The 23,820-nt window shown below is 31.7% G+C and overlaps 1 protein-coding gene across 2 annotated transcripts in view; it reads left to right on the top strand.

Annotated features, from left to right (window-relative positions):
- CDH9 (cadherin 9) overlaps positions 1-23,820 on the top strand; it is a 112,993-nt gene that overhangs the window by 66,765 nt on the left and 22,408 nt on the right. For both annotated transcript variants that reach the window (XM_032470482.1, XM_014557539.2), the window contains exons 3-4: positions 16,436-16,730; positions 23,302-23,421. In XM_032470482.1, the coding sequence (XP_032326373.1) occupies positions 16,436-16,730; positions 23,302-23,421 (415 nt within the window). The remainder of the gene's footprint in view (positions 1-16,435; positions 16,731-23,301; positions 23,422-23,820) is intronic.

Here is a 23,820-nt window from a genome sequence, read left to right as displayed (position 1 = left end):
GAAACAACAGATCTCTATAAAATAACAGACTTTATCTCAGGAGGCACATGTGGGAATAGGGCAGGCAAACAAGGAGGGCATTCATTACTTAAATAAACAAGGGAGACTAGTGGAGGAAAGATTTCTGACTTTGAGATCCATGGTGAAGAAAGAAAGTCAGTATGGTTATAGTTTAGTGAGCAAGGAGAAAAATAATGCCTAGATAAATTTGGAGAGGTAGAAATAGGCAAGGCCATGTAGGTTCTTGGAAATCATGGTAATCTTTTGGCTTTGTTTTTTTGGTGAGAGAGAGATAGAGAGATTTAGTGCAATGAAAAGCCATGGATGTGTGTTAACCAAGTGAGTTGCACATAAACTGATTCTGTTTTGGAAAGAATCAGTCCTGGGTGTTATGTAGAACATGGATTCTAAAGGAGAAAGAGATTCAAGTAGACCGATTAAGAGTCCATTGAAGAGGAAATACTTTTGACACGATCAGTTTTACAATGGGTAGCACTATTTGACTACAGTGGAGTCTACTGGAAAACGCAAGGTTAAGAGATCAAGAGAGGATAACTCAGAAAGAAATTCTTTTGGGGCCATATAAAGTTTTAAATGGTTTATCTGACACATTGATGGACATGAAAGGCAGGTATTTCAGTATCAGATTTGGAAAGACAGTGGAAAATTAGCATGGAGATATCACATACAATCTCATTCACATAAAATTTGTACGTAAAAACATTTTACTAGGTAAGCTACTTAAAGAGAATGTATAAATAGAAGACAGGGATAAGGGTTCCTTTATTGTATAATGATAAATTCATTAAGGCAGCATCCTAGAAGACAATGCTTTATGAGCAGAGTTACAGTGTACTAGTGCTTACGTTTTATTTAAAAATATTTTTGAAGTATAATAGAGAAAAAATAATAGAATAATAGTCAGATTTTCAAATTCACTCTGTAATAGTTGAATCAAAATGATACAATGTCTGTGTATGTCAAATTACTGTCTCATTAGGTTTTCTAAGAAAGAATGTTTGATACATTACTAAGTAAGAGCTTTAATGTTTTCCAATAAAAATGAGGAAATGTGTTGCAGAATTATAAAAGCTTCTAAAAACACTGAGGTTACAGTGAAATCAATGTGAAGAATTAACTGCAGGCAGTGTGTTTTATGCTGATACTGCATAGAATATCAATTCTACAACATGCTTCCCAATTACATATTTAGTTTCCTTCGTTGTTTTGAAAACAGCCTCACTATTCAACTTTTGACTATTCTTTCCTTAAACTGTTTGCTCTTAAGGAATGAAGACATTTTGGATTAATTCAATGAACATTAGTCTCAGAACAGCAAGGAGAACTGTTTTGTTTTGTTTTGTTGTTTTGTTACTGGGCATATGTGTTGAAGATGCAAGTTTAGTAGGCACATTTGAACCAGTAAAAGAGGAATCTGCGAGAATAGAATCGGGATGGCACTGATTAAGGAATAATAAGTGTGTCCTTTCCTTTCGAGCTCAGACAAATGAGAGGGAATTGTCAGATCAAATCTGTATAGATCAGAGCTATTGCCCCAAATTAAGTTTTATTAATAGTTTCAAGGACACATACAATCTATGGAAAATATGAAGGAGGGAGAGGTGCAGGGTATTCAGTGCAGCATCTCTGATTCCTACAGGATGCATCTCAAGCCCATGACTAATGAATAGGTGTAAGTAAGATGGGCAGTCACTTGCTTTATAAAACATGGCGTATTTAGGTTATGAAGTATCTACATTTTATACTCATATAGCTTGTGTGACATTTTCCAGAGAGCATGCCTCATGAATAATAGATTCTTGATTTAATTACCAAAGGCAACCCTAAACCAGATAGTCTCCTAAAGGGTTTTAAAGATGAGTATTCTCGTCCTACTAAATACCATTAGTGTGTGTTTAGAACATCCATTCTTAGTGGGTTAGCAATGAGTATAGATCATGTTCATCTGCCTTCTTTCAACCTAAGGAGTGTCTCTCCAGTAATGCAAAAATATTTTATAGGTGAACTATTTCCTAGTCTACCTACTCTCCTCAGTACGTATCTCCTTACTGAATATTTCTAAGACGTATTTTCATTTCTGTCTTATATTTTGTGCTATATTTTCTACAAAGATTAATCTTACTAGCATCATGAAAATTGATTGGATTTTTGACTTACACAGTTTTTAATAAGAATCTCTTTTGCAATATTTGTTAAACATGATATGTCTTCAGAGTTGTTTTAATATCCTATTGTCAGTGCAGTTACTCTTATTCTTGCAGCAACCACAGTCATTTTAACTTTTTAAATGTGTTGATGTAAGCATTTATTGAATGTTTAATTTTTATAAGGCCAACTTTACTTCCTTTTCTGGACAGTTTTCAGAGGGCTTTCATCAAGTGGTGGCTCTAGTTCAGATCATAAAATATATTCTCATCCTGAAGAATTATCATTTACAAAAGTCTGGTTTTACTTTCATTCTATAAATCAATTTTCAAAGCATTCGTTTATTGTACTGGTTTGTCAGAGAGATTAATGTAGTAATTTCCCTATGCACCAAACTTTACAACTGACTGAGATAGTAATCAAAGAACATTATTCTGTGAATTCTGGATTACATTTGGTTTGTGGACATACAGTATCCCAGTGATAATAGGAAAGAATTTAGGACATTGGGGTCCAGGCGTCACTGTGTTACACAGTCCACGTATATCCAGTGGAGATGACACAGTTTTGCTTCTTTGTTTATTCAAACCCAGTGAGTTGAATAATTGCCATTTAAAAAAATTTGTGATATTCAGGCCACTAGAAAACAATGATAAAAGCCACACTTCTTTGTGATGACCCACTATTACTTACGTTTAATATAGTATTTATACAATTGAACTTCCTTTGCTTGTTTCTTTAAGCCACACAGTCACTGACCTTTAAAGCCATCGGTGACTATATCTGATTCCCTATGCTTGTAATGAATAAGCCCTCTGCCACCACTGTTGACAGCTTTGCTAAAGTTATTATTAAATTAATCTATATAACTACAGTTTGTTTTCTCTTAAACCAATTTCCAGCCATTCCTAGTCTCCTGGAAAATAGCTTTTCTAATGCCTCTATTTATGTTAAGCAAGACTTTTTCATCATGCTGACAACCTTCTAGGAATGTTATTTCAATCCTACTGAGAATCTCCAGACAAGCTCCTAACATACCCACAGAATATTTGAAACAATGGGACTCATGCTTATCAAGTCACCACATATGTTGTTGCCATGGAATTCTTCTGTGGGTATAACAAGTCCTGAGGTTTCTCCCTCTAACTGGGCATCATTAGATTTGAGGGGAATAACTAAGAGTATTACTCTCTTCTGATGAGATGCTCGTTTGGAAATTGCATAGTGGCACCCCTCTCTAGTATTTTAATCCTTTTATGGGTACCTTTTCCATTTGTTATGTGACCCATTTCTATTTATTACTTTTCTTTCCACCCAAAATGATGTGTAAGCATCGTAGGCATGTTATATGCCTATAGAGCTGATAATAAAAGCAGCCTTATTAACACCTGGCCACTCTCAACTCCTGTCTTAGGCAGTTGAGGTATTTGAAAAGTAGAGAACACAGGACAAGCCCTGCTGCTTGGTGATGGAACTGAATGTCCTGAAGGGCTGATGACTCATCCTAAAATACCTTTAGAAATATACACAGTAAATTCAATGACATCAAAATCAGGCCTCAGGCATTCTTTAGATATACAAAAATGTTAAATGGGTCCAGCATCACTGGAGAAGGAATAATGGAAGAAAATTTTTCTAAGATGGAAATATGGAGTGTTTTATATTGCATCCCCCTATTCCTCAATTCCTACCGCTAGATTTTACAAACAATTCCAGTGAGGATCTCGTATTACTCCCTCCCATTCTCAAACTTAGGACATATTCATTTAGATGATTAAACCAACCCATAGAGTCTTTTTAGTAATCCATTTTTTTAAAAAAAATTTATTTATATATTGGGGAGGGGGGAGGTAATTAGGTTATTTATTTATTTCCTGATGGAAGTAGTGGGGAATGAACCCAGGACGTCGTGCATGCTAAGCAGGCATTCTACCACTGAGCTATACCCTCCCCCACCATTTTTAATAACAGGTATTTCAAATGCCTATGGAATAGCGCAATTCTCTGCATGTAATAAGTATTGTGATATGCTCATAAAATTTGTTTCCCTAATTCTTTCACTATAGTAAAACAATGTAAAAAACGTGTAACTTGAACAGAAGAAATATACCTGTGTAGGCCATGTTGACAGAAAATTGCTGTTCTAACCTTTACATGTATTCTCTGATGTTACATTTGTTACATGATTAGCAAAACTAAAATAAGGATTGGTGTCAGGCCTGGATAATTCATATTTGAAACCCTTAGGGCTACCAGTAGAGATGAAGTGGCATGAGCTATGTCATGTCCTAGTCCTAAGGAACTTTAGCCACATCCATTTTCAAGCAATTACTTTTCTGTTGATACTGGATGGATTTCTGGACACATGAGATATTTGTAGGGTTTTAAGGGAATTTATCTCTCAGCTATCAGTGATTGGTGGAACCCCTTATGTCCTTTTCTTTCATAAACCCGAATAGCGCTATAAATCCAACTAGGGCATTCCCTTAGCATTCCATTGTCTGAGTTGCCATCTATTTCTTTTTTTTTTTAATTGTTGTTTAAAGAACAACATTTTATAGTGATTTTAAGTCAAGATTTACATAAAATAAAAGTAAAACCACGCAACTGTTCTTAAGAGCTTGACGATGTCACATGTATAGATACACTCACACACACGTGCATGCACCCACACACACAATTTGCGACCACTTCTCAGAACAAGGGATAGAGTCTCCATCATTTATGAAAGTGCCATTTTTGACTTTTCCAGTCAATATACTGATACTGTGATTTATTTTCACCATAAATAGTTTTGCATGTTTTTGAACTTTGTATAAATGGAATCATACAAGATGTTCATTTGTATGTTTGACTTCTTTTTAGTCACTGTACTGTATTTGAAATTCATACGTGTTGTTTTAATGTGTCAGCATTTTGTTTTTTAATGCTGAGTAGTGTTTGATTGTATGGACATAATAATTTGTTTATCAATTCTATTAATTATCAGATTATTTTGAATAAACATATATAAACACTTTGATACAATAAAAAATTAATATGAACAATACAATATAAATTTTTATACAAGTGTATAAGTGCACATTGTCATATATGGGTACCCACAAAAGAGTAAGTATAATTAGTAGGTCTTAGGATTAAGTGTATAGTTGATTTTATTAAAAACTAGGAAAGAGTTTATCAGATCTGTAAAATAAGGACAAAAATTGGACAGTTTTTTGGACAGCTTATTTTTGTCAGTTTAGTTTTCAATTTCAGGTATTCTATTTCTAATTTTTTCATATTTATAGAGATATGGCCTGTCCTAATACATATACTCTGCAAGTATTTAATTTCAGTCTATGGCTTGATTTTCACTTTCTTTACATTGACTTTTTTTGTGACTTTGTATTTTTTGTTTTGTTTTTAATTAATAGAATTTATTTTTAAAGCAATTTTAAGTTTACCAAAAAACGGATCAGAAAGTAGAGTTCCCGCACCACTTACCTCATATAATTTCCCCTATTATTAACATCATGCAATAGTGTCAAACATTTGTTAAAATTGATGTAACAAATATTGTAATACTGTAATTAACTAAACTCCACAGTTTAGAGTTTACTGTTTGTGCTGTACATTCTTAGGATTTTGGCAAGTGGATAGTGTCTTGGATCCACCATTATTTACTGAGCCCTAAAAAGTCCCATGTGCTCCATCTATTCACCTTTCCCTTACTTCCTCGAGGTTCTACTAAAAGAACAAAGAACCAAAGCAATGAATAAAAATAATTACAAATATGGTAGATATGAAATCAACTACATCAAGAAGCCAAAATACATCTCTATTAATTTCTGTGGATGATGTGAGGTATGGCTGAAGTTTCTTCATTATTAAAATACTGGTATCAGATTGCTTCAGCAAGATTTACTGAGAATTCTTTAACATTGAAATTGCATTGGCACCTTTTTACAGACCCAAATGACTGTATATATGTGGGCTTATTTCTGGATTTTCTATTTATTCTTGTTTTTCTTTCTAATACCTCACTGGCCTCATTGTTGTAGTTATGCAATAAGTTTTGGAATACAGTAATATGAGTTTGATTACTTTATTTTTTTTAAAATTGCCTAGTTCTACTCTAGGTCATTTGCATTCTCAAGTTTAATTTTAAGTTTTCAATTTGTGATTAAAAATATTTGCTGGATTTTGATAAGGATAGCATTGATTCCATATATGACATATGATATAAAATGTTAAAAATATTAAATATATATTTTTGGGGAAGAGGGAGGAAAGACATAGTGCAGATCATACATAAACAGGCTGTGGGCCAGATTAGTACACAGCATAATGTGGTGAATGTTTCAAGTGTACTTTATAAGAGAGATTTATGTTTTTTTAACTGTTTTATTTATTTTCTTGGGGGTAATTAAGTTTGCATATTTCATTTTGAAGGGAGTGCTGGGGATTCATGTGTACTTTAAAAAATGTATATTATGCAGATGTTAGGATCTGTGTTACAGAAATATTATTGTGATTGATTTGGCTAATAGTATTGTCCAGATATCTTGTATCTTTATAGTATTTGCTTTTCTGTTCTATAATTACTAAAATTAGCATATTAAAATATCCAAGTGTAGATATCAGAATGAACTTTATATTGATACAACTAGTTTCATACAGATATATGTATATACATGGATTAGTATACAACCACATAAATTTTTTGCCTATTTTTGACATATATTTGGTTTATGATGTGTGTACAGCATAGTGATTCAGTTTATATATTGAATATATATATTCACATATATTCCTTTTCATACTCTTTTTCATTATAGGATGTTACAAGATAGTGAATATAGTTCCCTGAGCTATACAGGACTTTGCTGTTTATTTATTTTATATATAGTAGTTGGTATCTGCAAAGCCTGAACTCCCAATGTATCCGTCTACCTCCCCTTCCCACCCTGGTAACCTAAGTTTGTTTTCTATGTCTGTGAGTCTATTTCTCTTTTGTAAGTAAATTCATTTGTATCCTCTTCTTAGATTCTACATATAAGTTATATCATATCACATTTGTCTTTCTCTTTCTGGCTTACTTCACTTAGTACGAAAATCTCCACATCTATCCATGTTGCTGCAAGTGGCATTGTTTTTATTATTTTTTATGGTTAAGTAGTATTTCACTGTATCTATATACCACAACTTCTTTATCCAGTCATTTGTTGATAGACATTTAGATTGCTTCCATGTCTTGGCTTCTGTAAACAGTGTTGCTGTGAACACTGGAATGCATGTGTCTTTTCAAATTAGAGTTTCCTCCAGATACACCCATATATAATTTAATTGTTCTATCAGCTGAGCAGTTCTAAAAGTGATACCCCAGCAGAAATCCACAGTAGCAATCTAGCAACTAGATCTTGGTTTCTAATGTCATTCTTCAATAAAAAGAATCAAAGCTTGTTGAAGAAATAGCTGATTGTAGGACTGGGAAAGGAAATACAGAAGATGGTTCTGGAATATCTTGTATTGCCAGAAAATGTGCACACACAGAAACACACAATGAAGTTGAGGGTATAGCAAAAGGACACAATAATTGACTTTAAGGGTTCCCAATGGGCAAAGCTGAAAAAATTGGAGCATTAAAATAAAAAAATCCAAGTCCATGTTGATATTAGTATATAACCAATCATAAATAAGTAAATGGGAGAGAATAAATAAATCTTCCATATAGAGCAACTCAAAATAATGTATGAAGATACTCCTCCTTCAAAGAGGTTAAGCATATTTCCCCATTTCTTAAATGTTGGTAGAATGCAGTGACTTCTTCCCAAAGAATACACTAAACGAAGGGAGAACTTGACAGTGGAGAAACTGGGTAAACACTAAGTGTATTAACTTAACATCAACAGTAATACATCATGTTGAAAGTACCCTTGATATGATGTGATGAAATGACACCTTACCACTGTGGTCTTTTTCTCCAAAACACATAATCCTATACAATCATGGGAAAGAACATCAGATAAATCCCATTAGAGGGCCATACTATAAATACATGGCATAATTCCTCAAAACTTTGGAGGTAATTAAAAACACAGAGAATCCTTGAAACTGTCACAGTATAGAGAAGCCTAAGGGGCACGAGGACTAACTGTAGTTTAGATAAAAGATATTAGGTAAAAAGTAAGGGATTCAGAATAAAATAAAGACTTTAGATAATAATAAGTTGTCAACATTGGTTCATTAGTTGTAAGAAATATGCTATAGTAATATGAGGTAAATAAAACTAGGGGTGAGGTATGTGGGAACTAACTGTAGTATCTTTGTATTTTTTCTGTTAATCAAAAACTACTCTAAGAGCATTATTAACATAATGCACAGTATTAGGTGAACCTATCTATTCTTTGTACATAAATTCTTATTTACTGCTTTAATTACATGTGATCACCTATTCTAAAATATCATTTTCATTATATATCTAATGTATTCATTTCTCATAAGAAATAAAAGCTAATCATTTCCACAATAAAACTCAACTGTGATTTGGATTTGTATACTACTTCTTTTAGTTCTGTGAAATGTGCTTCACGTGTTTTAAAATGTATTATTAGCTCCATGAACAATAATGATTATTATATCTTTCTGAGATAAAGCCCCTTTCATTATGATGAAATATTCCTCTTTATTTCTCAAAGTTTATTTTGTCTGATATTAATACATTCCACATGCTTCCTTACAATTATTATTTGCTATTGTTTTATTTCTTTACTTTAAATGTATCTGTGCTGCTATATTGAAATCATGGCTCTTGTAATCTACATATAGTTAAGTATTTTTTAGTGGATTCTAATAATCTCTGTTACTTGAGGTTTTAGCCCATTATTGTACTGGCCTACTTGTATTACATTTGTTCCTTTATCCCTTCTTTGTTTCCTGCCTTTGTTTATAGAACAATGTTTCTATTTCTCTATGTCTTTCTCCACTAACTAGTATTCCACTTTACTTTCACTATTGTCTTTTCAGTTTTATCTTCTTCTGTTATTTAGCGACTGCTCTAAGGATTATGAAAAGATTATAAGGATAAGATAAATATCCATCCTTAATTTACTTATGTCCAACTGGAATATGATGCCATCACTGCAAAATGTCATAACTTTACAAAAGTACGATTCCATTTACCTTTCACACACTTGACTATTATTGCTATATAATTTACTTTTAGTGTGTTGTATAAACCTCATATTGTATCGATATTATCCTACATTTAAATAGTCAATTGTCTTAAAGGAATATTTTAAAAGTCTCATATTTACCAACTGTATTGCCCTTTCCAAGGTTTCTCATTTCTTTATGTCAAGGATTCAATCTACAATTATTTCTATTCAGCCTAAAGATATTTATTTAGTATTGTTTAAAATGAAATCCTTATTACAGTAAATTCTCTCAGCATTTTTTCTCTCAAAATGTTATTATTTCTTCATTTTTGAAGGTTATTTTTACTGAACAATTCTGGGTTTCATTACCTCTAATGTGAATTCAGTTGTCTTTATTGTTGTATTTTTTTTCCTGAACATATGTTTATTCTTCGGATGCTTTAAAGATCTTTTCTTTCACAATAGGACTAAAACTGATTAAAAATAACAGGAAAACAGGATAGTATATTGTGAATCATTCTTAACAGTTTATTTTTTCTTGTTTATTTCAGATAAAACTACTTATTATCTTTACTTATATCTTTACTTCTCTTCTCCAATTACATGTATGTTTGTTAGTTCATAATCTGAGTTGTTTGTGTTTCTGCTTCCATTGAGATGGGTATATGTATATACATAATATATATAAATACATTATAAACTATATCATATATATAATATTCTCCTGATATTTCAATAATTGATTTATATTACTATATTCTGGGCATCGTAGATAATACAAACTCCTGTCAAGTCTTAATGTTTATATATATACACAGACATACTATATATATATATATATACACACATATATATATATATATATATATGCGCGTATATATAGTATCTATCCACTGGGAGGATTTCTCTTCAACTGTGTCCTTCAAGGATGTCCCGGAAAGGGACTGGGGTGCTGCAGTCCACTTTCCAGTGATGCCTGAATACTATGCAAAATTCTCTTCAAACCTTGCCCAAGACTTTTCTCTTTCTGTCACCTGATAGAAAGAGGTTCTCATGAGGCCATAGGTGCAGACTGGGAGAGAGAAGGCAATGTAGTAGCAGTGGAGACTATGGGCATTTGGGCCCTTCTTCTGGTAATTTAAAAGTTTGTGTTTTCAGGGCATGTCCAGGCCTGATCACATACTACACAGCTTCCATTTGATGATGAAGTGCTGTTGTGCACACTCAACTTTTTGGTTTTATAGGTCAGGTAACATCAGTGGATGATGAGCATCTCAGGTTTATGGTAACTTGGTGCCCCTTGGTTAAGCAGTCAGTTTCTAAAGACTCATAGTAGGCCAAGAGGTTTTTCTCAAAAGGAGATTAATTATCCAAGGAGGATAGCAGGGCTTTGCTCCAAAATTAGGAGAGTCTACACTGAAACTCACCTATAAGGGCTAGTCAAAGGCTCCAACCAGCATCTCTATCTGCCACTGACACTCTAAGCACCTCTGGATGTGGAGGATTATACGGCTAAAGTGGTAGAGCAGCTTGCACACCAGCCCAGACCTGCTTACTGGGACTTTTCAAGTTCTTAGTCCTACTCAAAACCAGCAGCTATTCAGGTAACTGGGTAAATGTATAGGAATAAAACCCCCAAATGAGGAATATGCTGCCTCTAAAATCCAAAGAGGCCCACCAGGCATTGTGCCTCTTTTCTGGCTGAAGCATGGGCCAGCTGTAACAATTTATCCTTTACCACAATGGATTTGGGGACCCACTGACTCAGTATGAGACAAACCTCAGGTAGAAGTCCATCAATCACCTGAATTTCATGCCTCTACTCAGATTGGCATATCATATTGATAGTTTGGGTCTCATGGTATCAATGTAAGTTCAGAACCAGTGTCCAGTATTCCAAAAATGCCCGATTATTTCCTTTTCCCCAGTGTATGGCTACCCTGGTAAAAAGGCATAGGTTTATTTGCGGAAGGCTGAGAAAAAGACTCCAGAGTGCAAATTTTTGGTGTGTGCAGGTGTCCTTCCTCAAGAAGACTTGACATCCTCTTTATTCAAGGCATGTTAGGTCTGGGAATTGATTAAGGGGTCATATTTGTTTTTATGACTCACACTGGTCTTTTGTTCTCTTGATCTTGAACTTTTCCACATTTATAGGTCAAGTGTGAATGTAGTAGTTTTCCTATCTATTTCACTTGTAGGAACACCATAATCAACTAGCCAATGCTATAGGTCTGTGTGAGTCAGGCTACTGACTGCTCCTTTGACTTTGCTGTTCATTATGATAATGCTGCCACCTTTCTTTAGGCAGTTGAGGGCTACACTTGGCCCCTGTCACTCTGGGATCCAATTACTCCCATTGCATTTAGGTTTCTCAATTCAGTGATAACAGTTCCCACTATAACACCTGGCCTATGGAGAAGAGTGATCACAAAACTCTTCAGAGATGCCTGAGCTCCCTTACAAATTTGTTTCTCACAGTAGTGGTGAAAGACATGTCTTCTAAACCCTCTCAGTGTAGGTGAGTAGATCTTAAATGACAAACCTCCTCTAACATTCCAATTTTCCGAAAAACTATTGGTTTGTTTTCTCTGAAAAACCCAGACTAAGAGAGATTTTATTTATGTAAAATATAACTTACATATAACATATATTATTTGTATATTATATGCATATACCCAAAATTACTTCCCTCTCTGTAAATATATGTTATATATAATAAATATATACTTTATTATTATATACAAATATATATTTATATTATTATATAAAAATAAATAATATATGTACAAATAATTAGCTCATGATTATGGAGCCTGGAAAGTCCTAAGATCTGCTGTTGGCAAGCTGGAGACCTAGAATACCGATGAAATATTTCGAGTCCAAATGCTTGAGAACCAGAGAGTCAATGATGTAATTTACAGTCTGAATTGGAGATAGAAGGCAGAAAAAGTAAATTCTCCTTTATTCAGTCTTTTTTGTATTTTGGGCTTCAAAGGATTAGATAAGGCCCATCCACTTAGGGGAAGGACCATCTACTTCACTCAGTCTACAAGGAAAATTGTTCATCTCTTTCAGAAGCATTCCTATAGATACATGCAGAATAATGTTTAAACAAATATCTGGACATTCTGTGGCCCAGTCAAGTTGATATATTAAAAAAACCCATCACAGTTAAAATTTTTAGCCTATTTTGCATATACATGCTTATCTTCTCAAGTTTAAAAAAAATTGTAGCAGAGTAAAACTAAAAATGATACTGTTGGAAAATAATAGTTGGCATTTGAAATATTTATCTAAGATTTACTTTGCTTTCAGTGTATTTCTTGAAGTTTAGAAAAGGCAAACAGTTATTTCCAGGAAGAGGGGACTACTTGCTTCACTGACATATGAAGAAAATAATTACGTTTTGGAACTCTTATTTCTTAAGGCCTTTTATGTGGGCTTTGTTCTATAATATACACAATATTTTTAATATCTACTTTATTTTCACTGATCTTATAAAACTATCAACTTTTGGGTTTATTTTTAAGAGTTTATATTTAGGTTATTGTATAATAGGTTTTACCATTGATTCTATTAATTCTAAGTGTATAACTCAAAACTAATAATGTACACAATAGAGAAATTTAGTATTTTAAGATAATAGTTTTTGTTTTTGCTAGATTGCACCAGAAAATAACTATTGGAAGCTTTCATTCTTAAAATCAAGGTGTAAATTAAAGACATCACTTTAAAATGTGTTTGATTTTGTGTAAAATAATTCTTTTAAAATGGCATTTTTCTAGACTCCTAGCTATTTTGAATGAGTAGAAATTCATTCAGAAGTAAATTGTCTCCATTGGTATTTGAATCTAAGTAAGATGTAGAATCAGATCTAATTTAGTGTGATAGATACAGAATTAGTTCCCTGAACATTTCATTATATCACAATAGAATGTTAAATAAAATATTTATTAAATGTGAAAAATAAAGGTATAATATACTAATCTATTATAATATTATGATAATTATGTTAAACATATGGAAAATAATGGAGAGGAATACAGAAAAATTAAAACTAACTTTTATTTTTGTGTATATATATACATACATATACATATACATATATATGTCTAAAATTTCCACTGAAATTTTCTAACAGTACAAACTTGTTCCTGCTTTTTATTTTGGCTACTTATTAATAATTTCCATAATATAAGCATAAGATGGGGCCCCTGACATACTACACAATCTTTGCTCCACACCATTTAATATTCCACAATTTTCAAAAAATTGCATCATTATCCCTGGATTATCTTTGTTTCAGTCTGAAACTACATTTGATGATATTGACAATTGACCAATCTCTCATGTTCCCTTTTCTGTGTACAAATGTAAGAACAGTAGAGTATACACTGTGGGAGACATTGTGTAGTTTATTTCCTCCATTGCTCTTGACTAGTTTTGTTTACTTTTCTTTTCTTTTATTGAGAAATTAACAAAAATCTATTCATAAAATGTATAAAATATGTACAACTTAAAAATAAAGAGAAATTTTAAAACTGTATAGTTGCTTTCAATACTATATACCTGTTGACAGTATTTTTATGAAAAATAAAGATGTAAGAAGGTGAAATTATGCACAATATACCATATTTTGACATAATATCTCACTTAAATGATTAACCCAACAGTATATATGTAGGTCATAACTTTAATGGCTGTAGATAGCAGCATTGTATACATTCGAACCACATTAATAAGGTGAACATTTTAGTTGTTTCCACATTTTTTGCCAAAGTAAGTAAAGCTTCTAATACATATAAATTCTCTACCATCTATTTTTATCCTCTTCTAATTTTTTACTTTCATTAAAGCATCTTTTCTTTTTATCCTCTTAGAATAAAAGTACTAGTAACACAAAGATACATGTACAAAAATAGTTTGAAAAAAGTATTTGAAAAATGCAGTCATTAAAATAATGTATTTACATATAGAGATTTCTAATATGTAATTTTAGTAAAAAAGGCAGGTTTTATATTATTGATGGTCTGATTTTTCTAATAATCACTGACAATTAAATGCATATGTATATGTAAAAACATATTGTTAAAAAAGAGGAAATATTTTGTTTTTTAGGAAAGATGTATTGAAACTAACAATTTTATATATACATGTATACTATATCAATATTTTATATATATATATATATACACACACACACATATCTATATATATATATCAATCGTTCTCTTTTGGATTTTACATTTCAGTGGGCACAAAAAATAATTTAACCAAATGGGATGAATATCAGGATAGGATAGTGAAATGTGCTTTATAATTACACAGCAGATATATTAATTCTCATCTAGAGAGTCAGGGAAGGCATCCCTAAGAAGGAATTTTTAAAACGAGATTTGATACATATTTAGTTAGGGGAAATGCAGAGAAGAAGGGTGTTAAAGGGTGAAGAAAACATCTGCAAACATCAGGTGTGAAAGCTTGAACAGGCCTTCTGAGAAATGAGGAAAATAAAAGGAGGCAAAAGAAAATAATTAGTATGTAGAGTGTATAGCAAAGAGGATAAAGGTGGCAGAGATGCATCTGGAGATGAGAAGAAGATTAGGGGTGATGCATAAATAAAGCTATAGGGTCCAAGCAATTAGAATAACAATAAAATGATTCTTTTAAAAAAGAATAGTATCCCCTTTTAATAGAAGCCACATAAATTCACACACACACACACACACACACATTGCCCAATATAACAGAAATTTGATAAGACTAACCCTGGTTTGTAAGACATTAGATTCATGATTTTTATGCACTGTACTTGGTTGAAGATTTTTTAAGCTAAAAGTAACATGACTAGGTTTGTGATGTGGAAAAATAAACTTCTTTAGTAAGAAAAATGGTTTGGAGTAGAGCAAGAGGGAGGTAGGCATCAATTAGGAGACTGCTGCAGTGGTCCAGATAAGACTGATCAATAAAACTAGGGTGCAGCCAGAGAGGTGGAGACAGATGAATGAGGAAGATTACTTCAGAAAAGAAAAGGCTGCATATGGTTACTTGAACATCGGGCTTAAAAGTGAGGAACGAGTGAAATATGAATCCCAAGTCTGAAATTTTGGCTACCATAAAAAAATAGATTAAAACAGTCAAATAATTCAGAGATGAAATGGGACACCAAAGAAATAGGCGTAGCCAGCATGTAATGGGAATTGCTATGTATTTGATGGAAGACAACAGAGCAGGTATAGGCTAGTAAAGTACTCAAGTTTCAGAATAGTCTTAGGCTTGCAAAAATGCTAGGATTTTTTCAAATTCACAATTTCTATGAATACATGATCCACTTGTCTGTTTTAAATACTCAATGAACAACCTTCTATACTAAGATTTTACTTTTAAGATGGAAAAGAGTCAGAAGACATTTATGAAAAAAATTCTAAAATTTTCATCAAACTATATGGCCAATGGAGAAATCCTGTGTGTTTTATATCACTTGAAATTTCAAATCAGTCTATAAAATACATCAATTTCTAAAAAAAATGAAAATATCGTGATTGAAATAGTACCCTCCCAAAGTCATACAGAGAATGATCTCTGAGGTTAAAATTCTCTTTCTCTGAGTGGTCTCCCTGATGACAGACAGAGCCTGTGCATCTGCAAACAATACTATCCTGAAGGGAGATAAAATCATTTTAAAATTACAGTATTTATCCTAATCTTATCATTATAATAAGGTCAGAGATTCCTCACATCATCTCTTTGAGTTTAGTGATTTTAAATATAATCAAAAAGATATTAATATTTTACACTTAAGAACTAGATTAATAGGTTTTTTATTGTTAATGTACTAGAGGTTCAAATTTTGGTAGCATTCTATTCAAAAATATCTTGGAAACACTGTGTTTTGGAAAAGAGATTTTTATCTTTATTTTATTTAAATTTTAATCCCTTAAAATGTGTGTTTAAAATTTTTGAGAATGATGAAGTTGAACTGCTCAATTTCTCCAAAGTGAAAAATAAGGTAACCATTGCAGTCATTGTTCCTGTTATGTCACATGGAGATAAACTGGTATTTGCCAAAATTATTTTTTCTATAACAACAATGCATATTTACAGAACTCTTCTTTTCTACCTCTCTGAAGCTTCACACTGACCAAGATAAAGGAGACGGAAATTTAAAATACATATTAACAGGAGATGGGGCTGGCAGTCTGTTCGTAATAGATGAAAACACAGGAGATATTCATGCTGCAAAGAAATTAGACAGAGAAGAAAAGTCCCTGTACATTCTTCGTGCCAAGGCTATAGACAGAAAGACTGGACGGCAGGTGGAACCTGAATCTGAATTTATCATTAAGATCCATGATATCAACGACAATGAACCAAAATTCACAAAAGACATATACACTGCCAGTGTTCCTGAAATGTCTGGAGTTGGTAGGTATATGCTAATCCATGTAAACTAACTTTTAATTTTTTTTTTTTTTTTGCTAAGATACTTATTATGAACATACAGTTATGAGACACGGCCTCTCAAGATAAGAACTGTAACTGAAAACTACTATTTAGTGTTAGCCATCTGACGTCTAATAATTTTCAATGTATGTTTCTTAACATTTCCTGCTATTTTGTAACTGGTATCTAAGGTAATTACTGAGAACAATTACTCCATTGCAGTTCAACCAACGTCTTCACCTCAATTCAACTATCATTCAAATGGCAGTCAAGTTTAATGTATTTTTGCTTTAAATGAAAGGAATACCAAATAGTGTCAGCAGTTTTGGACAGTTTTGCTTGCATTATTTTGCATAATAACAACTAATGCTTGCACTTGACAAATTTCTTTTGATGGTCTCATTTGATCATTGAAACAACTTAACATGGGAAGCATGGCAAATAGAACTTTAAATCCCCATTCTGTTAATTAGGAACCCTGGATTCAGAAAGATTAAGCAACTGAATTAAGATCAAATAACCTGGTATCATAACAACAATATTCCAAGTCTTTTTTATGTTATTCTAGTTATATTCTACCCATTAATGGTTTATCGTGAAGTCTACAAATAATTGGTTCATTTTTTAAAGCTGCCAGTGATTTTAGATACTATTTGTTATTATGAAATGTTTTTATGAAATGTTTTAATGTGACTACATTTAGCTATACATACACGAAGGGTTTAGCTTTGTTAATGAGACAATAAGAACTGACTCTTAAGTCATAACACATTTCTAAAACTATCCAGTGATATACACTTACATTTTGGGATATATTTGGGATATAATATAGTATATTATAACCCAAATATGCAACCAATTTTCAAAATTCGGTATTTAGTTGAATATTCTTTTAAAGTCAGTTTTAAATATATAACTTTGACATTATTGCAATTAATATAAGTATCAGTCTCAAATAATTTCTTTATGAGGATAAACAAACATATCCACCTATACTGAGTGATGACGCTAAATGTTTCTTAACTATGTATGACATCTAGCCAGAAGATCCAAGAGTCTGTAAAGTTATTTACAGACTCCAAACTCAAATGAAATCACATGTCTGAGCAAAGTGCCATTCTGCCTTTTGAGGTATTCGTTCCAATAATATGAAAGGGACTTACCAAATTAGACAAGAGTCCTATGAAACCATAAAGTCTAGGATGAAATATGAGTGGTTGTGTTTTCTTTAATATTTTAAAATATCTGTTAGCCTCGTAAAGTTCCATGAAAAGTACTGAATTGGTGCATTATAGGTCGACCAGTGGGCTAATGTAGATGTATACTTTGTCTGTGGGCTTACATCTCAGATGAAGTTACATCTAAAATTATGCTCTTCATTTCTGCTCCCTTTGATGAGCAGTCTAAAGTAGTTTGGTTTTCCAGTTAAAACCCTTTAACCATCACAAAACATTATTGATTTTTTTCTTGTATATATGTCATTTTGTCAGATACTTTGACACAACAGTATAAAAATTTTCACTTATCCTTCTCCAAAAATGTTTGATATACCTATAGGAGTAAAAATTAAAATTAAAAATTCTAATTAAGATGACAGAGATATTTTAATATGATAAATTTTGATAATAATTGATTTAAATTTGAATAACTTTTTAAATTTTTCAAAGCATTACTTCAGTTTTAAAACCATAGTATTTATTTATCAGAGCTTCTATTTGAACTCAAATAACCTGTATTTTCTGCTATATTATTTTGTGTTATTTAATAGAATATTATCTCTCACTCAGAATATTCTTATAATCTACCTACCTAATTCAAATAGTCTTTCTCATCTGAAATACTAATACAATCTAGATTCTATTAATATTATCAAATGTGTAATAAAATCAGAACTGCACTAAGCATTTCTCTATTTTTTAAAAACATTTTGCTTATTCAATACCTACTTTAAAATACAGAATACATAAGTTTATACATGGGAAAAGGCTTACAGATCATTTTTCCAAAAAATCCTTCATATAAGGCAATCTGTATTTCATTTATATAAACTTTAAATTGTAGGCAGTACAATCTCTGATTATTGCAGAATTGTAGACCTTAAATGTGAGAACCTGGGCCACTGCCAACTGCATTTCTTGCATGTCTACAAATTTCAAGAAAACTGAGAATAGTATATGAGAAGCAGCTATATGGCTCTGGTTGCAGATTTTGGTACTAATAAATAAAGATTTAAGAACTATAGGTAAATCTTGATCCTATTTATAGAAGATGGTTATTATTCCTTATTAGTAATATTGGCATTACTGCACTAATTGATTGTGTATCTATTTTTAAAAATAAACGTACATATTTATAAATATAATATGTATATGTGAAAGATACTACACTTAATTTAGTTACCTATTTTAGTAAGTAAAAAGTATCCCAGAATATATAGTGGCAACTTATTATTATACTAGTTTTAAAAAGAAAAAAATAGTTAATAAAATGTAAAGATGGCTGGATAATTTTTATACCTCACTATTTTTCTCCACTGTAAAATAGTGATGGTTATTATGCAAAATTAGTTTGGAAAACTTCTAAGTTTATAGGATTCTTAGTGACTCCTCAAAAAGCAACATTTTTATTTTATTCTTTTAATTCAAATTTCTCTCTTAGTAAAATAAATCCACATAAGTGTAAGGTAAGGGGGAAACTGCATTTTACTATAAGATTACATTAGATTTTAGATCCATTGTATGTATGTGTGTGTGTGTGTGTGTGTGTATAATTTCTAAATAAAAAGTAGATGTATTTATATCCTGAAATTTTATTGTTCTTTTGTAACTCTCCTACCTGATTTAAAGGAAAATAAAGATGAACTTATTATACTTTTATATATTTTTCTCTGCTTTTACCTATGGAAATAACCATTTACAGAGAAATGTAACAGTTGAACTTAGGAATTTGTCAGGCTATGTATAATCCATATATTAACATTCAAAGCCCATGAACAATCTCATAATAAAGAATTTTTCTAAATGAAGTAATAATGTACAATGATTTAATTCTAAAGTTATTATCATTATATTAGTGATTTTAATTTACATCAAAGAATTGAGAAACTACTATTATTAACTTTGGGGGTAAATGAAGTCTAATGGAATAAAATACAAATTCTTTATTCTCATTTTACCCTTCTTTCCAATGTTACCCTTCAGTGTTCTCCTTTATCCTGTCCCCGTCTCCTTGGTTATTTTTGTCTTAACACATTTGTGTTTTCTTTTTCTCTTTTACCATATCCTCTTCTTGCTTTCTCCTCTGCCCCTGATTCTTTCTGTCAAAATCATAAGTATCATATGTCATATTTCATTTTGGTTCTCTGGATCATGTGTCCCTCCCTCTTTTTAGTTAAAATCAAATGACTGAAATTAACTCTTGAAATCTGAAACACATTAAGCCTCTTCTGATCAGAACACATAATCTGGGTGATATATGAGGATACAGAGTGAAAGAAAATGGCATAAACTTTGATTTAGATATTTACAGCAGATGCCTACTTTTTTATGTTTTCCATTTTTTGTGGTCATTATACTGTAAGTAAAGATTATCTATCAACTTTCTATATGTCCATGCATTCATCTCCCTCAAGGCAAATTCCTATTGTGTAATTTTGGTGATTTCTCATTAACTGGAAATTTCCCCTAACTTTGCAAAAACTTACCCAGTTCCCCTCCCACGCCATCCCCTCAATAAGGAGTCTGTCTGTAGATATTCACAGATCACACAAATACTCACAATAAATGCTTCATGTCCTAATCTAGGCTCTTTCTTAGAGGTTCACTGCCTGTACATTCAGTAACATGTTCAATTATATGTCCAGACAGGACATTTAGCACACTGTTTAGAATGAAGCTTCTTTTTTCAAACTAGTTAGGTCAAATCCCAGTCTATCACCTACTAAATGTGTGATTATGATCAACCTCTGTATGCCCCAAGGTCTACATCCCAGGTTTATCATGAGGATAAAAAAATGATTAAAATCAAGTGCTAAGAATTCTGCCTAGTCTACATTAAACATACTGTAAATGTTAGATCTTGTAATGACTTTGCGCTAGAAATTCTGCTGGGCTTTAGAGATAAAATGGTGAACAAAAGCAGACATGGCCCCTGCGTTTGGGGAGTTTATATCACACAACACAAAACCAACAAATAAATGACTTAAATTTATCATTTCAGCATCACTATATTTCAGTTGACATTGTTTAATAAAAAAGTAAAATTCTTATTTTAAATTATTTGGGAATACATGAAACATATATAGCTCAGAAAATTTAGAGGGATATAAAAATCAAAGTGGTATATTCCCTTTTAGTCTGTCTTTATAAACAAATATTTATAAAATTAGTACAAAAACACATAAACCACTTCCTGTCTAATTTTATTACTAAATAGTACTAACTGTGTAATGTCATTATATTTATGAAAAAAAATCCATTCCCTAAAGCTGAACACACTAGATATCTCTCTTTTCCTCATTTTGCTATTATGAATAACCATGTCAGTGACATGCTGTCAGTATTTATTATTGCTTAACAACATTCCTAATTATTACCATGATTCTGAAAGGGGAGGGGCAGTATTTTACACGGGTGTTTGTAGCATGTCAGGCACCTTATGGGATTGATTTCTATTCTTTATTGTTTTTTAGGTCAAGTATTTTGGGGTAAGTTCAAGTTCACATACCCATTATAAAGAGCAAATGATCAAACCAAATTTAACAACAAAAATAATATTAAAAGTGTCAGAAAAAGTACAGAGGAGTGCTGTTACCTGTGCACATTATGAAAGGATAGCCACAGTAAAAGAAAAATGAATCTGGAGCAAAAGAAATGCCATAAAGTTGATGAATTAACCACTTGCATTTAGCATCTTGCTTAATAATTTATATTTCAAATAATCCTCAACTATGAAAATAATTCTTAATCTAACTAATATAGGTTCACATAGTTATATGTTATATAAAAATAAATATCAATCAGAAAATCACTTTAGTAGAATTTCTGAACATTATTTTGGGGTGGAAATAACTTTATGAATTTTGCTTTGGTCTAACTTAGACATGAATGGATGTTTTTTAAATGATAAAAGAGTACACCTGGGACCAACCGAGTAAATTGTAGTGTGTCCTCTCACAGGACATATCAATTTGGTTGCAGCTGAAGAAACAGAGGCCTCAGGAGGAAGAGCTCAAATTCTTGCGCTAATTTTGAGAAAACATAAAAAAGACTTGCTAAATTCATGTATTGGTATTCAAACACATTGATGAAAAACAAAGCTGTTAGTTTAACCTTAATGTGCAACGTACTGATTTTTAGAATCTGCATGAGTGTATACATGCAAATTTTGAGAAACGTTCACTACAACTCAATTAGACGAACCATGAATGTGTAATAGATGCGGGGCATTAAAGTAGGTGACAGAGCCAATATGGAAATCACCCTTCCAAAATAATTTTAAAATCTATGTAAGAATCAGAGTCAACAATTTGAAAAATTCTGTGTAATATACTGGAAAATGTCCTACAAACTCATTTTACACAAGCACTACATGGTAGGCTTTAGTTAACGGTAGTTTTACAGTCGTGCTTTAAATATTTGTAGAGTTCTAGAAAATAAAAGTCCATAAATATATTATATCTTGTATAAATATCTATTTTTATATAAAGTATACACTGTGTATATATACATTATATTTAGCTCCTGAAGCTAGCTCCTTTAAAGCTCTCTTATCTTTTAAAAAATAATGTGTGAGAAAGTTAAGGAAAAATAGTTTAATATTTGCAAAATAAAATTAAACAAAGAATAATGTTAAACTATAGTATTGCATGTGACACAATTATAAACTCTTAACTTTGGGGGGTATATTTGCTGACTTACATATGTGTAGCAAATAATAATACATAGCATGTCAGTAGGTACAATTATATATGACTATGTTAAGTACACTTCAAAGAGAGGCACAGACACTCAATAGTCATATATATCTTGCACACCAAAAATTTTGGCAGTCAATTTTATATCTTTTGTTTGTTTCTTCATAAAAACAGAGCCTCTATTTTCACTCAACTTACAGTATATAGTTAATTTATCAGAATAAAAAGCAGCAGGAGTGCTTTCAAGGTTGAGTTTATCTTTGAATATATATTTCCAGTTAGCAATAAATGCATTAATTAAAAATTGCACATGCATTGTATATTCAGTGAAAAAGTGCTGTCCATCACAGTATTTTCAACCAATTAACGGAGCAGTGCATTTATCTTATTACATTCATCCTTATGATAAAATTTGTTTTTGGATTTTTTTTTAGATAGCTCAAACAATATTATTAAGGAGTATTTAAATTAAAAATAATAAAAGAGATAAGTGATATTTTTTGAGTAATATAATTAAAACAAATTTCTTGAAATTTATACCATGGACTAACACACCACACTCCCAGTAATATATTTTCAGAAAGATAGCTTCAAATTTATACGTATTTAAGTGTCTGTGTTTGGGTGGGATTCATGTAGGTACATCTGTCATACAAGTGACTGCAACAGATGCTGATGATGCCAACTATGGAAATAGTGCGAAAGTGGTCTACAGCATATTACAAGGACAGCCATATTTTTCAGTGGACCCAGAATCAGGTAACAACATATAATAGTTGGTATCTTTCTCATTACATAATACATCTGGATGCATTATTAATTTCTATATTTAAAAAGCTATCTATTAAGCATATCATGTTTTACTTATTCCTTATAGTTATTCCATGGAAACAAAAGCAAATTTCCTATTGTTTGAAAATATTTGAATCCTTAGCTCTTTAGATCACTATTTATTAAGTTTAAATTTATGACACTAAATACAAAATTTTAGAGTCAATAAATTATATGTCTTAGGAAATACTCCATACCTGAAGAATGTGACCATTGTCAAAATTAAACAAGCTTATTCATCTAAAGACTTTTGACTGAGGCTGAGTTTTTAAATCAAATGGATAATTAAATTGATTTAGCAAAATTCATTCCCTGAACAATAGCCCA

The sequence above is a fragment of the Camelus ferus genome, chromosome 3, assembly GCF_009834535.1.
Source record: "Camelus ferus isolate YT-003-E chromosome 3, BCGSAC_Cfer_1.0, whole genome shotgun sequence".
Taxonomy (NCBI): Eukaryota; Metazoa; Chordata; class Mammalia; order Artiodactyla; family Camelidae; genus Camelus; species Camelus ferus.
Note: the sequence above shows the minus strand (reverse complement) of the source record. Positions and strands in the feature narration are given on the sequence as shown.